This window comes from Populus euphratica, unplaced genomic scaffold (genome assembly GCF_000495115.2).
Source record: "Populus euphratica unplaced genomic scaffold, PopEup_1.0 scaffold474.1, whole genome shotgun sequence".
Taxonomy (NCBI): domain Eukaryota; kingdom Viridiplantae; phylum Streptophyta; class Magnoliopsida; order Malpighiales; family Salicaceae; genus Populus; species Populus euphratica.
This window is the reverse complement of record NW_011500351.1, coordinates 91,965-109,159: the sequence shown is the minus strand read 5'-3', so window position 1 is coordinate 109,159 and position 17,195 is coordinate 91,965. Positions and strand designations below refer to the sequence as shown.

The following is a 17,195-nucleotide window of genomic DNA, read 5'->3' as shown; positions in this document are numbered from 1 at the left end:
AATTCCACAAAGTAAGGTATTCATCATTCAACTTTCATTAATCTATCCAGATAAACAAACTCTCATTAAATTTATATATATGCTCAATACCTCTTAAACAAGATATTAATAAACATTCCTTTTATGCTCAATATATCAACACATGGTTATGGGACTTTACTTGGAAGAAAATAAAATTGTTGTTCTAATGTGTAATGTTAACTTCATTAGGTTGGGATTATTATCTTTTTCTTCTCTCTTTTTTTTTTCTTTTTTTTTCTTTTATTAATATAGATACTTATAACTTAAAACATAATGCATCTTTTGGCCTATGTCTGTTATTGCTAAGATCTGGACTTTTAAACAACAAAATTGAGTCTTACCCCTTTGTGCTTAGTAAGTCGGATTGTAGATACTGATACATAGATAGTGCAATGTTTGATTCCCTTAAGCTTTTCTCCTCAACCCATGTAACAAGTGTTGAACCAATAGCTCCCAAGTCAATTGACTTTAGGATATTAGGTGTTAAAACACTTATTCACGCTTAATTGCTTAAGTTAAAGAGGCTAGAAAACCAAACTTTTTTACATTTTTATTATCATCATTTTTTTTTTACATTTTTTTCTCCTTTTTTTTCAAATTATATATTATCCTTTTGGGCCAATAACTCTTAAGTTGGTTAACTTTAGGGTTTAGGTGTTAAAACACCCCTTTGGGCTTAATTGCTTAGGTTAGGAAGGCTACAAAACCAAACTTATCTACATTTTTATTTATTTATTTACATTTTTTTCTCCTTTTTTTTCAAATTATATATTATCCTTTTCCTTTAATTGTTACCTTTAACAAAAGAATATAAATAATATAATAATCCAATCTACAACCCACAATCATATGTTAAAGTGTGTGTGTATAAAAATAAATATTTAAGAATACTTGTTAGATGAGTATATAAGCATAATTAATTAATAACAATGATAATAATGTGAGAGTTTATAAACCTGAATATTTCAAGAAGTATTTTGATAGATCTTGTTATGAATATTGCAAATAACTATTGAAAAATATTTACCAAGATACATCTTAAGAGTCAATAAAATTCCTTATTACTCTGTCATCCCAATAATAGTTTTGTCAAATGATTTATGAAATATAAAACACAATTAGTTATTATTATTTTTATATCAATTACTATTATTTTCCCTCCAACCAAAACGAGATATTGTTCTCAATGTCCTAAGGTAGAAAAATAAAGTATGGAAGACATCCTGTGAAACACTGAACACTGACAAACCTGAAACACACTTAAAAAAATATAAGAAATAACAAAACAAAATAATATGTTATTAATAAAACGAAAAGACGCAAGAATTCATAAATGAAGGCTCAAATCCAATCCAAGCTTTTTATGATTTTTTTTAGTTGATCAATTTATACAACTTATGAAGGGATCAATTGGAAGACATCCTGTGAAACACTGAACACTGACAAACCTGAAACACACTTAAAAAAATATAAGAAATAACAAAACAAAATAATATGTTATTAATAAAACGAAAAGACGCAAGAATTCATAAATGAAGGCTCAAATCCAATCCAAGCTTTTTATGATTTTTTTTAGTTGATCAATTTATACAACTTATGAAGGGATCAATTGTAGGGATGAAAGATTACAATTGATCAATCAGTTGTTCAATAGTAGTAGTAGAGATTATGATTTGTTGTGCCGAAGATATTAGAAAATTCTATTCCACAACATGATAAAAAAAAAAAAGACAATAATTTATTATAAATACTATTAACATTTAACAAACCTATGAGTTTATAGTGAATGTGCAGTTGGGCTTAAGAGGAAATATGAAAGATCTTTTTCAATGTGTCCAGGTCACTTGGTAAGGCAATGAAGGCATCAACGTGTTTAAACATCGTATTCATTCGATCAGATATTATGGAGACCTATAGTTCCTCTTTAATTGTATTTTCAATGATGTCCTCTTTTGCTAAAGCTTTGGGGACAACCCCCACAACTTGAACTACTTCTTAAAAATACAACTATTGACACACCCCCCATTAACCTAAGGTTGTCTCCCTCATATACTAAATGAATCTTTCTCTCAGCTAGTACCTCACCAAGATGATTTGTTGATTCTAAAAACTTCTTTTCTTTTCCAAGACTAAATCTACTAAAAACACAAATATTTCTTATTTGATGACTTAAGGAACCTATCATTTCTACACACTTCTATATCTATTGAATGTATAGGTTGAGTAGAAATGAATAGAAGGAAGAGAAGATTTTATAAATGAGAAATTGAAAATGCAATCATACCACCTATATATAGGCTAGTTGGAATCTCATTCTCTTTCTTTCTTTTTAAAAAAAAAAAATGTATATACAAGTAGTTGTGATTGTGGCTCACATCTTCCTTTGATTTTATGTCTAAGAACATCTTAAACACCCTTTATGGGTCGGGGATAGGCTTTCCATCTAGTTTTCTTAAAAACCAGCAAACAAGGTCTTTTTTAAGTCAGATTCTCAAAACTATATCGAGCATGTTCTTTATGATAATGGGGTCATAAGTTATGAATTGCACGATGCATATCTCCACTATGATGAGACTTAAGAGTTAATAGAAGATTCTCTAATGACTCTCTATGTTTTGAAATAAATTCTATCTTTTGACAATTTTTACAGGTTTTGCAGAATGCATATGAATCCTTAAATATGGTGGGCTAATAAAATCCATATTGTCAGATTTTTACAATCATCTTTTTTGATGGGAAATGATCCCTACATGCCTTAGAGTGACAAAATTTAATGACACTACTTACCTCATTGTCCGGAATGTATCTTTGAAATATTTGATCGTGATAATATTTGAATAAGGGTTATCCCAATAAAAGTTTTGCATATCGCTCAAAAACTTTCTTTTATCTTAGTCATCCAATAAGCTGACAAAAATCTTGAAGCAAGAAAATTAATATTTTTATCAAAACAAGGCATTGAACTAAGAGAAATTAAAAATTCATGAAGAAAATAATCATCGATTGATGTGATGTCGAATGTCAAATCTATTGTCAATTTTGACAAATGATCCACAACAACATTTTTATTTTCGGTGCGTTTTTCATCCTTGATTTCTTCTTGTTTGGTCATAACATGAGAAAATGAAAATGCTGGCGGGGAATTAGTCTTTTCTTTGCAATGTTTAGATTTAACCCCTTCCTTACCCTTAGAGATTGACTCATCATCTTTCTCATAATGTTTAAGAGTGAGATATTTAATACCCTTATCACTGCAAAGAGTGATAACTGATTTGACTTGATCCATGTGTTGGCTTTAGGAACTACTTGCATTTGCATTGTATTGCCCCTTTAGATTTTGATGTGGATGAGATGAAAACTTACCTTTCTCTTGAAAACTGAGAGCAAATATGAATTTTACAAGAGCATATTTAAAATCTGTTATGTTTTAAGCAACTTAAGTGTTAATTCTCTCTTGCTTTTTAATAAATACATACAAAGTTTCTTTAAGATTTCTTCTAGAATGGGGAGCATAAGGATATGCATATTCATGAGAATTTTAAAAATTATAGTGTGCTTGAAATGATAGTTGTGAAGTTTGTACATTATTGTTATCACTCTTCCAACTAAAATTTAGGTGATTTCCCCAATCAAGGTTGTATGTTTGCGAGCATGGATTATGATTGGGCTTTGGAAACTGTTTAAAGCATAAGATTGTTCATGAAGGCATTCCTAAAATAAGAAAAAGTTGGACAATCATTGGTTGAGTATTCATTGGTTTTACAGATTTAACACACAATGTCTTGAATAGATTTTAATTTACCACTCTTTTTTAATTATAATGCCTCAACTTTTCTAGCTAAAAATGCAAACTTGAGTTGGAGGTGATGATCATCCCTAAGGTTGTACAAACCTCCACTAGATATATGAGGTTGAGTTTTACTTGGTGCCTTATATGCATTAATGGATTATAGTCTCAAATTTTGTAGCCATGTTTTAGCTTTATTTTTTAATGAAAAAGAAAAAAGGTTTAACTTGATGGTGTTCATCCTACAATTTGAGTCATTATAAGAGTTACACACCTCCTCAAATTCTTTTAAATGGAAGTATGGATTTTCTAAATCTAAGCAATAAAAAAAAAAGATAAAAGTTGAATAATGCTTGGCTTAAAATTGAAATGAGATGCATCAAGAGGGAAACTATGCATGATAATGTACTTCTTCTTGTAAGATTCATGTGGTCTCTAAGTGTTCTAACACAGTTATTTTCATTATTCTCATTATGATGCGACTAGTTATCTTCTTTGGCCATATTTTCTAGAAATGATGAGGATACTCTACAAAGTCTACCACTTAATGTATGTGATCACACTCTCATGCACATGTAGAAATAGAATAAAAGGAAGAAGAAAACAAAAGAAGAAGAAACAAAATAAAAGAAATAAAGTTAGATACAAGAAAAATAAAAAGAGAAAATAAAATAAATACTATAATTTATACAAGAATTTATCTCCCAAGCAATGGTGCCAAAAATTTTGACACGACCAAAAGATTGATGTCTTCTCCTAAGTGTAAAAGTGTAGAAGTAATAAATAACTCGGAAAAACTGGAGTCGAACCACATGGAGATTAATTGTATAAATTATAAATAACAACAATACAATAACAACAACAACAATAATAATAATAGTAATAGAAATAGTAATAATATTATTAATAATAATAGCAATAGTAATAGTAATAATAATACTAATAGAAGAAGAAAAAGTTGATGAGAACTTTGAGATAAAAGCAATAATAACAACAAATATCAAGGTTAGAGGATCCACTAATGATATTTCAAATAAATATAGCATAAACTCTTATTATTCAACTGGAAACCACACACAAAAGAGGTTTCAATTGGATTATAAATGTTTAATATAATTACATTAATTATCTTATTCGAATAATGCTACTACTTGTAAATATTGTCAGGTATTCATGATTATAACTTATGTTAACAACAAATCAAGTTCCTTTTATAGCACAAGTGTTGGTTATACCATATAGTTGGATTATGAAAATGTTAAGTATCTGTTGTATCAAGTGTTATACAGCACAAATCTAGACTAACCATTTAGCAAGCAAAGTATTAAAAGTCAACAAAATAACAAATACAAAACATGTTAGTATCAAACATTAAAGCCCATGTTGAGTTTATACTATATATATTCTCACACCATTAGTGTATCCTTTTCACCTTGACATACTAAACTTAACTAAATATAATAAAAGAGAGAAACATAAATAAGATAAAAGTTAACTAGGTAAAGGAAAGGAAATGAGAAGTATAAATAAGAGATTAATATAAGTAAAACTTAAGTATTACAATAAATATAAAAAGCGAAAGCAAGAGCATGACCTTGATCTGAAAACCAAGATGCCTAAATGCATTGCAAATGCCTCCTTTTATAAGCCAAAATTAGAAACTATTAATTTGTTGACTAACTATTGAGTGGGTGGCCAACTCTTGAATTGGCAACAATCTTCCTCTTCTTATTTGAATAAAAAGTCATTGGTAATGTCAAAATTTGAACCAACCTTGTCTATGAAAGTTTCAGGAAATTATCTCAGTTTTCCAGGAAAAAAAATTAAGGTCACTTAGACGTCTAGAACTCAAGATACAAGCTGAACACTAAATAGTGTCTGGGTTGTAGGATATATTCGGACTTTTACATTGTTACTAAGATTTGGATTCTCATTCAACAGAATGGAGTCTTGTTTTCTGCATTAAAGTTTTAGGCCTATGTCTTAACTTTCCATCCATATAAAGCAGACCTAAATTCAAGTTCTATAGCTCTAATTATGATCTAATTACTGAATAGTGTTTCAATTTGGACTAAACCAGCATCTCTTTTTTAAGCTTCACCCTTTCTTTGTCCTTTCAATTTCAGTACTTCAACTCATCAATCAATTCTTTCATTTATGATAAGCTTGTATTTAGGGTGAATATTTATCATAAATTAAAGGTATCTTATGGTATCAAACTTGTTATTATAAAACATGTTTTAGTTAAGGAGTTATTGATACTTCAAGTGCAAAATGATGATATAAAACCTTGATAAAAATGCACTTTTAAGTACTAATCAACAATGATAAAAACTAGTGTCAAGGTTAGAGGATCCACTAATGATATTTTAAATAAGTATAATAGAAACTCTTATTACTTAATTGGAAACCACAAACAAGGGAGGTTCCAATCGGATTATAAATTGTTAACATGATTACATTAGTTATCTTATTCAAATAATGCTAATACTTTTAAATGTTATCAGATATTCATGATTATAACTTATATTAACAACAAATTAAGTTCCTTTCGTGATGCTGGAATGCAAGGACCTTCGCTGGAATATCGAGAACTCAGAATTTGGTCTTTCATCAAATCGAATGTATCATCCGTGATAAGCTTGATTTGATGAGGAACGTCCTACCAACAGAAGAAAATAAAAGGATCCAACGAGCTTGGAGGGTTAATAACATAGATTCTTCATTTGATATTTAGCTGGTTGTATTGGTTTCCCTAACGAATCCATTTTCACATTGACGTACTAAACTTAACTAAACATAATAAAAGAGAGAAACATAAATAAACAAGATAAGAACATAAATAAGATAAAAGTTAACTAAGTAAAGAAAAGGAAATGAGAAGTATAAACAAGAGATTAATATAAGTAAAACTTAAGCATTAGAATAAAAAGAAAGTAAGAACATGATTTTGATTTGAAAGCGAAGATGCTTAAATGCACGACAAATGTCTCCTTTTATAGGCCAAAATTGAAAACTATTGATTTGTTGACTAATTGTTGAATGGGTGGCCAACTTTTGACTTGGTGACAATCCTTATCTTCTTGTGTGAACAAAATGTCATTGGTAACGTCAGAATTTGAACAGACTTAAATCATGACACTTCTAGAAAATTATCTCAGCTTTCCAACAAAAAATAATTGAGATCATTTGGACTTCTAGAACTCAAGATATAGGCTGAACACTGAACAGTTTTTAGCTGCAAGACAGATTCAAACTTCTCTGTTGTTGCTAAGATCTGGACTTCTAAACAACAAAATTGAGTCTTGCATTCCCATGAATGTTTTAGGCCTATGTCTTAGCTTTCCATCTATATAGAGCAAACCCAAATCCAAGTTTTACAACTCTAGATATGACCTAATGACTGAATAGTGTTCTAGTTTGGACTAAACCAATATCTTTTGTCTAAACTTCACCCTCTCTTTGTTTTCTCAATTTCAGTAGTTGAACTCATCAATCCATCATTTGATTTATATGATAGGCCTGTATTTAAGATGAATATTTACCATAAATTAAATGTATCTTATAGTATCAGACTTGTTATTATAAAACATGTTTTAATTAAAGAGTTATTGATACATCAAGTGCAAAATGCTGATACAAAACCTTGATAAAACTACTATTTTAAGTACTAATCATTTATGTCTTTCATTTTCTTTTCTTTACTTAGTTAACTTATATCTTATTTATTTTCTTATCTTATTTATTTATATTTCTCTCTTTCATAATATTTGGTAAAGTTTATATGTTTAGGTGAAAAGGTTACACTAATGGTGTAAAAATAAGTATATTATAAACTCAACATGGACCTTAATGTTTGATACTAACATGTTTTGTATTTGTTATCTTTTTAATTCTTAATACTTTGCTTATTAAATGGTTGATATAGATTTATATTATATAACCCTTAGTACAACAAATACCTAGCACTTTCATAGTCCAACTATATAGTATAACCAACACTTGTATTATGAGAGAAACTTGATTTGTTGTTAACATAAATTATAATCATGAATACTTAACAACATGTACAAGTATTAACATTATTCGAATAAGATAACTAATATAATCATGTTAATAATTTATAATTCAATTAGAACCTCCTTTATGTGTAGTTTCTAGTTGAGTAATAAAACAAGTTTATACTATACTTGTTTGAAATACCATTAATGGATCATCTAATCTTGACAATTATTTTATTTTTGTTTAATCTTCATATTAATCTTACATCTCAAAGTCCTATTTAATTCATCATCATCATAATCATCATTATTATTTATATGGTTAACCTCTTTATGATTCGATTCCGGTCTTATTGTGTTATTTATTACTTTAATACTCCTATACTTAGGAGAAGACATCAATCTTTTGGTCGTGTCACTGGGTTTTGGTCTAAGATAAAAACTCATTATGATAATGAAAAATGTGTTCGAGAAAGGACTAAGATTATTAGTACCCTAGAGGTGTGAAGTCTATCAATAGTTGATTTAATTAAGTTGAATTAAAGAACTCTTAATTAATGCATATTTTATCTTATGTTATATTTAAGTGTGATTAATCTTATATGAAATAAATTTTAGGTGCCTCGCAGTAGCACATTGTTCCATAGTTTGTTTTAGGAATTTTACCTTTGTATTTAATTTTGCAATGTAACAAATTGTTAGGTCATTTTGTATGTAAACATGTCCTAAGATGTTATATTTTGGCTTATTTTAGAATGCCAGATATTATTATGAATGATGTAATGTTAATTAGTTTGGAACTCGAATGATTTAAATTATGTTCTGCCACAAATTTACTTTACATCCTTAGATAGAATATGCCATGAACTATGCTTAAATTATATATAGTAATAGTAATAATATTAATAATAAAAATATCCTTTGATAAGTGTCTATAATGAATGTTTTTGAATTGAACCATAAATTAAGAACGCTAAAAATTAATTGTTGATGATATTGAGAAAATAGAGTCCTAAAATATGGAACACTAAATTAGTGAAAATATTGGATGATATCATAGGAAATGTTGAAAAACATTTTTTGCAGGCAATGAAAATTGGTTGAATCAATAACTTGGTGATGAAATAATTAAAAAAACTCTACTATTTTTTTTTTAAAGAATTTCTTGTACTTTTAACATTAATATATTAGATATACATGGAACATTATGTAATTGAATTTGCGATTGTTATATTCATGATATGTTTCGTTTTGATTTTTATAGGATTAATTGGTTTTGATATCTTTTAATAATATTTTTATCAAGATTTCTTAAAAATCCAAACCATATTATTATTGATTGTCTAATTTGTAAATATTAAGAAAAATGCTTGTTACTATTTTTATTGCTAATCAATAAGTTAAATGGGACATGAGACTTGAAAGAGAAATTTTTCTTTGTTTTTCATATCAATGAAAGTTACAAAAAAAAAAAAGTGTTAACATCACTATATGTATTTTAGGACAAGAACCAAACCTAGCGATAATTCTTACAACATTATAAATTATCATATGATTAATCAATTCTTCGCATGATACCTTGAACGAATTAAAATTGGCGACTAATATTATGAGAGTCAAGAACGCCCGGGTTGCAAAATTTTTATTTTAGACACAGCAAGAGGGAAGGCCCCTTAAGCTTAATCCTTTCTTTGAACTGTAAGAGAAGGCCCAAGAGGTTTTCAAACGAACCCACCCAATCAAAACACAACCCTCCAGTTCACAGTAGCAAAAAACACCAGGAAGTATCTAACGTGCCCTAGGGTCAGAAATTAGGGTTTAAGGAAATCCACTTGCAGTTTTGAAGAGCAGACATATGAGAGACTCACATGTATAAATAAAGCTCTTTAGTTGACACTGATGCATGTTCTTGTTGATTTCAAGAGCTTTTAACTATCAGAAAAATCTTTTCCTTTCAGTTCTTAAGAGGTTGTCTTTGGTTCATAAATACATAGGAAAATGGCAGAAGATCTGCAAGATTATACCATTATTAAAGAAGGAGAGGCTGAGATACTTATGAATGTTAAAAACCAAGTGTTTTTCAACAAAGCCCAGGTTACAAAATCTTGTCTTTTTATGGTTACTTTTTGTAATTTGTGTGTAATGGGTATGTAAAGTTTGAATCTTTGAAATATCTAAGGAAGAGAAAAGGACTGAATTTTTGTATTTTGGAGAATGATTGTGTTGCCTTTTATTGTATTTGTACATGTTAACATGATTTTTAATCATAGCTAAGCTTTTTCTAGCTTGTAATAAAAGGGGAATGATTGTTTTACATTCCACGGTCCACACTTTTGCCTTTTAAAAATGTTTATCTTTGATGACTTTTAATGGAGAAACGAAACTGTAATTAGTTGAAGTGAAAGCTCTCAACGAACTGTAATCAGGTAGCCTTCTCTATTGTCAATCAATTTGTGGGGGTTTTGATTGTCTTTTCAGTGACTGATTTAGAACTGCTACTTTCACATGACAATGAAGTCTACTAATTTTTCTTTGCCTGAGTTACAAATTTTTTTCTGTTTGTTTTACTGTTTCTGTGCATTGTGCCTGCCTTGTGCAATAAGTGGATCCTCATAATTTGGCTCTACAATTGCCAGGTTAACAACAGAGATTTGTCCATTGCTGTCCTGAGGACATTTATCTCCAAACGACAAGAGGAGCATGAAGCAATGTTGTCCAAAAGAACAAAATCAGCTGAAAAGGCATCTGAGAAGGATGCCTCTGGACCTGCTTTGGAAGAAGCATCTACTGGGTCTGCTTTGGATTATGAAAAATCTAATGGTGAGTGCGAAGTGCATGAAGAGATATCTCAAAATGAACCTTGCAGCATCTCAGAAAAATCAGTGAAGAACACAGAGGGAAATCATCATGGGGAGCTGAAACCACCAAAAGTTCTTGAGGTTCTATAGCGGATCTCTTATTTCTATATATTTGTATGCTCTCTTAATTAATTTTTTATGATTGTATAGGATCATAAATCATTTTGCAAGTATTTTCCTTCTTGATATGCAGGCATTATCAGCTTCTGGGTTAAGAGCTCTACGATATGCTCGTGAGGTAGAAGGGATTGGTAAAGTTGTGGCCTTGGATAATGATAAAGGTATATCTAGACTTTCTGGAAGCTTTTGCCTGTTGGTTGGTTTTGAAAAGACACATTCTTGCACCAAATGGCCACATGAATAGATCTAGATGGTGCTTCTTATATCAGAAGGTCATTAACATAGACATTCTCACATATATGTATGTTCTGTAACTTTATATGGCCAAAATAAGAAACTGTTTGCAGGAACATTTTTTTTCTGCAGCGTCAGTTGAAGCTTGTCAAAAGAATATTAAGTTCAATGGTTCGGTGGCAATTTCAAAGGTTGAATCACATCTTGCTGATGCTCGTGTATATATGCTCACTCACCCAAAAGAATTTGATGTGGTATGCATCTTATTTACTTGTTTAATTTAGATTTCTGAAAATCTTTATCTGGAGTTTGGAGGTAGTTTCTCTTGAAAATGTGTTTGCTATCTCCATTATAAACAAAATAGAATACTTTTAGCTATTTCCATGACGATTAGTTCAATTCTTTCAGAAAGTCCAAGCAGTTTTCTCTGTATATGTCAAATCAGAAAAAGACAAAACAGCTACTGCTCGTTTCTTCATTGGTTAATATTGTTTCAGGTTGATCTTGATCCTTATGGGTCACCTTCAGTATTTCTGGACTCTGCAGTTCAATCTGTTGTTGATGGCGGAATGCTGATGTGTACAGCAACTGATATGGCAGTGCTTTGTGGAGGCAATGGCGAAGTTTGTTATTCGAAGTAAGATTACACTGTCTTTACCCTCTTGGTAGTAGTTTTTTCTGAGACCGATGGCATACCTTCTAACAAATACTGGTGGAATTAGGTATGGTTCTTACCCTTTGAGAGGGAAATACTGCCACGAAATGGCTTTAAGGATCCTCCTTGCCTCAATTGAGGTACATTCATGCTCTTGAAAAGATTTCCCCCCCTTTCTTTTGTAGAGCTTTGACAAGCTATTTGCATGATTTTGGTCTAAAGAAATGTTAGACAAATTGCTGGGGGGATGAGCACCAAGAGTTTCTTTCTTGAATTGGGACTTCTTTTTCTTATTCAAATGATTATTTGTTTCTTTCTTAATGCAGAGTCATGCAAATCGCTACAAGCGTTACATTGTTCCTGTTCTGTCTGTTCAGATGGACTTTTATGTTCGGGTTTTTGTTCGCGTGTACACGTAGGTAGCCTGTTTCCTTTCGTTAAGGTTTGCTAAAAATAGAAGATAGCAGTTCCAGATCAAGTTGACTGAACTGAAATCATTGACTGCAGTTCTGCAAGTGCTATGAAAAACACTCCTCTTAAGCTCTCATATGTTTATCAGTGCATTGGTTGTGATTCTTATCATCTTCAGCCTATTGGGAGGACTATGTCCAAGGTATGCATCCTCTTTTGATGTCATTTGTGCCTAGTTATTGACATGTATGCATGCATTATATTGATTTAATTCTTTTGCATGTCATCACTTTAATGGTGATCTTGCTTGTACCATGGCTAGCAGTGTTTTAAGATTGGTTGATTTTGAGTGGGGGGAACATTCTAACATTATATGGCTCAATTTGGTAGTGAGCTCCCAGGTTGGCAAGTGTGAACAATTCCTTTAATGCGCTTCCAACCTGACAAACTCTGTTGGTAGATATCTAATTGAGTTTGAAACATAAATGCAAATCGCTGGGCTCTAGCAATTTAAAATTTCTAAATATGAGAAGGGTGCATGTACCAGCATATATGTTGACCCACCAAGTTAAAAATGAGGAGTGCCTGTTGGTTTGAATCAAATTGTCTTGACTGTAAAATATCTTGACATCTTTCATAACGGATCTCAATTTGTCAAGGAAAGAAAGTTTCAAATTATCATGGCTATTCTGGATAAGCAACTTTATTTTAGCCAGAAATTTTTCTTAATTGTTCAACATTTGGTTTCACTTTTCAGGGTAGTAGTGTAAGATATCTTCCTGGGTTTGGTCCTGTTGTTCCCCAAGAGTGCAGTGATTGTGGAAAGAAATACAACATGGGTGGACCTATATGGTCTGCTCCCATTCATGATCAAGAATGGGTGACTTCTGTACTAGAAGGTGTGAAATTAATGAAGGACCGATATCCTGCATATGATCGCATCTCTGCTGTACTGACAACAATATCTGAGGTAAGTTCTTGTGCTTCTTTTGCAGCCTTGTGTCCGTTTTCTTCAGCTGTTCCATTCCTTTGCTAGTGCTGTGCAAAGGGTTGAACTGTTAGAAAATTTCGTTGCTGCTGGAAATTTGATGCTAGAGATGTATATTCCTTTCAATTCAACAAAGAATTAGGAATGCATATTTTTAAGATGCATTTTTGTACTTCAGCTTCTTGGCTGATGCTTTTTCCTTGAAAAATGATTGTTGGTGTTTGTATTCCAACTAGCAGTTCAGTGTGCTGCATTATGTTTTGCATAATGGAGTAACAATAATCTTTCATAAGGGAAAAAAGGGTGGGAAACCAAAAAAAAAAAAATCAAACTTGATTGCTTCATTTTATAGTGTTACATGTTGCCTATTCTTTCCAAAAATTTATGTTCTGAAAAGAAGAAAAAGATCAAATATTCTTTTGAGTCTGCCATGCTTTAATCACGAGGGAAAATTAGAAAAAAAAAATGTATCTTTACTACTACTGTCTTAATGATATAGGTGTTCTTATTCCACACTTTACTGTTTGCAGGAATTGCCTGATGTTCCTCTCTTTTTGAGTCTGCACAACCTCTGTGCAACACTAAAATGTACCTCGCCATCTGCAGTAATTTTCCGTTCTGCTGTGATCAATGCAGGATATCGTATCTCTGGGACGCATGTAAATCCCCTGGGGCTAAAATCAGATGCCCCCATGGATGTCATTTGGGACATAATGAGATGCTGGGTAAGACTGATGTCCAAGGCTTTTCTTCATGTTTTGCCTTCATAATCCCAGATAGGGTTGTTTTTATATTTGTGATTATCTGATTCATGGGAGGGAAATAACAATGGGAGTTCTCTGATAGCACCTTTTGATCTTAGAAAGGTGTTCTACTAGTACCTCATGGTACATGTGTGCCTTTCTTTTCTTCAAAAAAGGTTTCCTTTCCTTTCTGATAATGAAGTTAGAATAGATTGAAGAAATAGCAACTGGTTTGAGCTTCCTGGATTTTCTTCCTCCTCTGGGACATAATAAGATGCTTGGTAAAGGTTCATGTCTGATGTTTTCCTTAGCTTATTGATTTGTCATCATAATCCCAGATAGTGTTGTTTTCTATCTGATTCATGGGAGGCACATATCAAAATGGGAGTTTGCTGATAACACCTTTTTTAGAAAGGTGTTTTACTAGTACCTCACCATACGTGTGCAGGGTGTTTTTTTTTCAAGAAAGAAAAATGTTTTCCTCCCCTTCCTGATGCATTGAGTTAAAATTGATTGAAGATGATTGCAATTTGTTTGGGCTTCCTGCAATTTTTCTTTCTTTGGGACATGTACTATACTGGGTAATGACTCCTGTCCGAGGTTTTCATTTACTTCCTGTTTTGCCTTAATAATCCCAGATAAGGTTTTTTGTTGTGCTTATCTGATTCATGGGAGGCAAAAATTATAATGGGAATTCGCTGATAGCACCTTTTGGTTTTAGAAGGTGTTTTACTAGTACTTCACCATACATGAGCGTGTGCATGGTTCTTTTTGAAAATAAAAAAGGTTTCCTTTCCTTCATTCATAGGTTGCAGTTTGTTTGATGTAGATAACTCCTGTCCAAGGTTTTCCTTTACGTGTTTTGCTTTCAAAATTCCAGATAAGGTTGTTTTTCTGATTATCTGATTCATGGAAGGCGAATAATAAAATGTTAATTTGCTGATAGCACCTTTTGAATTTGATCTTAGAAAGGTGTTCTACTAGTATTTCACCATACATGTGTGTCTGTGTGGCTCTCTCTCTTTTTCTAAAAAATAGTTTCCCTTTTTTGCCTTATGCATAATGTAAACTAGATCAAAGAAATCACAATTTGGTTGAGCTTCCTGGATTTTCTCTTTCTTCTTTGGCTGGGTAAGGACTTATGTCAAAGGTTCTCCTATCTTCCTGCTTTCGCCTTCATAATCCCAGATAATGTTCATTTTTTGGTGATTATCTGATTCATGGGAGGCAAATAACAAAATGGGAGTTCGTTGATAGCACCTTTTGATTTTTGAAAAGGTGTTTTACTAGTACCTCACCATACATTTGTGCGTGTGTGGTTCTCTCTCTCTTTCTTTTTTTTCATCTTTTTTAAAGGTTTCATATTCTTCCTGATGCATGCTAAATTGATCAAACAATGAGATTTTTGTTTGAGTCTCCTGGACTTTTTTCTCTTCTTTGAGAAATAACGAGACACAGTGCAAGGACTCATGTCCAAGGTTTTCCTTCATGCTTTTCCTTGATAATCCCAGAAAATATATATTTTTCCCTCTTTGGTAATTATTTGATTCATAGGAAGCAAATAACAAAAATGAGAGTTCGCTGCTATCACCATTTGATAACAGGAAAGGTGTTTTACTATTACCTTTCCATGTGCATGTGCAATATTTATTTTTTTCAAAATAAAAAACAAAATAGCTTTCCATTCCTTATAGGTGAGTGAAGTTGAAATAGATTGAAGAAGTTAGCGTATTCGTTTGAGATTGTTGAAGTTCTCTTTTTTCTTTTGTTATGTTAGGTGAGTGAAGTTGACATAGATTGAAGAAGTTAGCTTATTCGTTTGAGATTGCAGAAGTTCTCTTTTTTCTTTTGATATGTTTTTTCAGTTCCCTTAAAATATCTTGGATAGAATCTTTTTAAAGTGACTATTATAACTGTGTTCTATTGTTTGAAGTTTTGCAAAATGGATTAATGTACATGTAAAGAATAACAGCCTTTTCCTGCCATTGAAAACAGTTTTGAATTGATGAGATGTATCTTCATGTAGGTGAAAAATCACCCCGTGAAAGCTCAAGCGCCTGATCAGCCAGGAAGCATTATACTCGCAAAAGAACCAGTCCTTCAAGTACGTTTGCTTCCCAAGCTGCAAATCATAATTTTTTCCCCCTTTTTTATGTTCTTAATTCCATGTTAGAGCAATTCTTCAACACGTTACCCATATTTGTACTTTAAGATGCACGTTGTGTTGTGGGTTAATGTCATGTGGCGGAGTTCTCTTAACTTCATTTTCTTCTTGTCTAGGCGAACTTTGCCCGAGCTGTTGCATCTCTTAGCAAGGCACAAGCCAAAAAGGTTGCACGCTTCCTTCCAAATCCTGAAAGACATTGGGGGCCAAAACTAAGGGCAGGTCGTCAAATTACCAGCAAGCACATTTCTCTTTTGGGTCCAGAGGCAGTGAATGAACATCTTAACCATGAAAACAGTGAAGAGCCTAAAGCCAAACGTCCAAAAACAGGGGATACCAATGATCCAACCTCTACCTCTTAAGAATTAACCCTTGAGGCAACAGCATAATCAAAATTCACTATCTGCTTAGTAGAAGGTTTCGCATATCCTCGGATGTGCTCCATTGATCACACGAGTTCTCAGTTGCCATTGCAGTTGAGGAGCAACTATGTAGTGCTGGAAGCAATCTTGTGTTTCTATTGAATAATCCTGTGCCAATTTTGAGTGTGGTGTAAGAATTTATTTATTACCTCAACGTTTTTGCATTTGTTAATCCGCTGTGACAATTTAGATTCATTTCTTTTTAAAAAAACTGTACAGACCATCAAGGTGCTGGGTGCCTCGTGACATTTGCCATGGAAGAAATAACAGCACAAGTTTCATTTCATTCATCATGGACTGGTGTTTGTGCCATTAGACCTGTAGAACTCCCAGTAATTGACCCAAAAAAATATTCAAAAGAAGGGGGGCGATTGTTGTAGTTTTTCTTGGCTCATTTGACCAACTGAAATCTGGCATGCAGGATTTTACTCGAAGTCCAGGCTACAGGATCTCAAAGTCTTGCTGGATACCTTTTGTTTTGTCTCTAATTCTTATTTCACTTGTGTGGGACCAAGGGTGACAAATAAAAAAGATATCATTTTCATATATTTTGAAATGAATTTAATAATCTGGCATGCAGGATTTTACTCGAAGTCCAGGCTACAGGATCTCAAAGTCTTGCTGGATACCTTTTGTTTTGTCTCTAATTCTTATTTCACTTGTGTGGGACCAAGGGTGACAAATAAAAAAATATTATTTTCATATATTTTGAAATGAATTTAATATATTTTTACACGAAAAATACAGTAATTACAACGCTCCCCCACGCTCTTTATCCAGCTAATGGACAG

General features: G+C 32.0%; 1 protein-coding gene across 1 annotated transcript; it reads left to right on the top strand.

Moving 5' to 3' along the window:
• The first annotated feature begins 9,591 nt into the window (after positions 1 to 9,591).
• On the top strand, positions 9,592 to 16,695 carry LOC105113940 (probable tRNA (guanine(26)-N(2))-dimethyltransferase 2). The gene is made up of 12 exons (XM_011010310.1): positions 9,592 to 9,903; positions 10,446 to 10,748; positions 10,861 to 10,948; positions 11,154 to 11,275; positions 11,519 to 11,658; positions 11,744 to 11,816; positions 12,003 to 12,091; positions 12,184 to 12,289; positions 12,845 to 13,057; positions 13,606 to 13,800; positions 15,845 to 15,922; positions 16,099 to 16,695. Exons 1-12 carry the CDS (start codon positions 9,808 to 9,810, stop codon positions 16,342 to 16,344), a joined length of 1,749 nt encoding a protein of 582 aa, XP_011008612.1. The 5' UTR covers positions 9,592 to 9,807; the 3' UTR covers positions 16,345 to 16,695.
• The last annotated feature ends 500 nt before the right edge of the window (positions 16,696 to 17,195 follow it).

Bases quoted from the DNA above. Each gene is read 5' to 3' on its own strand.
- LOC105113940 (XM_011010310.1), top strand. From the start codon at position 9,808: ATGGCAGAAGATCTGCAAGATTATACCATTATTAAAGAAGGAGAGGCT. The intron at 10,949-11,153 runs GTATATCTAGAC...TTTTTTCTGCAG, and splicing joins GGCCTTGGATAATGATAAAG to CGTCAGTTGAAGCTTGTCAA. The intron at 13,058-13,605 runs GTAAGTTCTTGT...TACTGTTTGCAG, and splicing joins TACTGACAACAATATCTGAG to GAATTGCCTGATGTTCCTCT.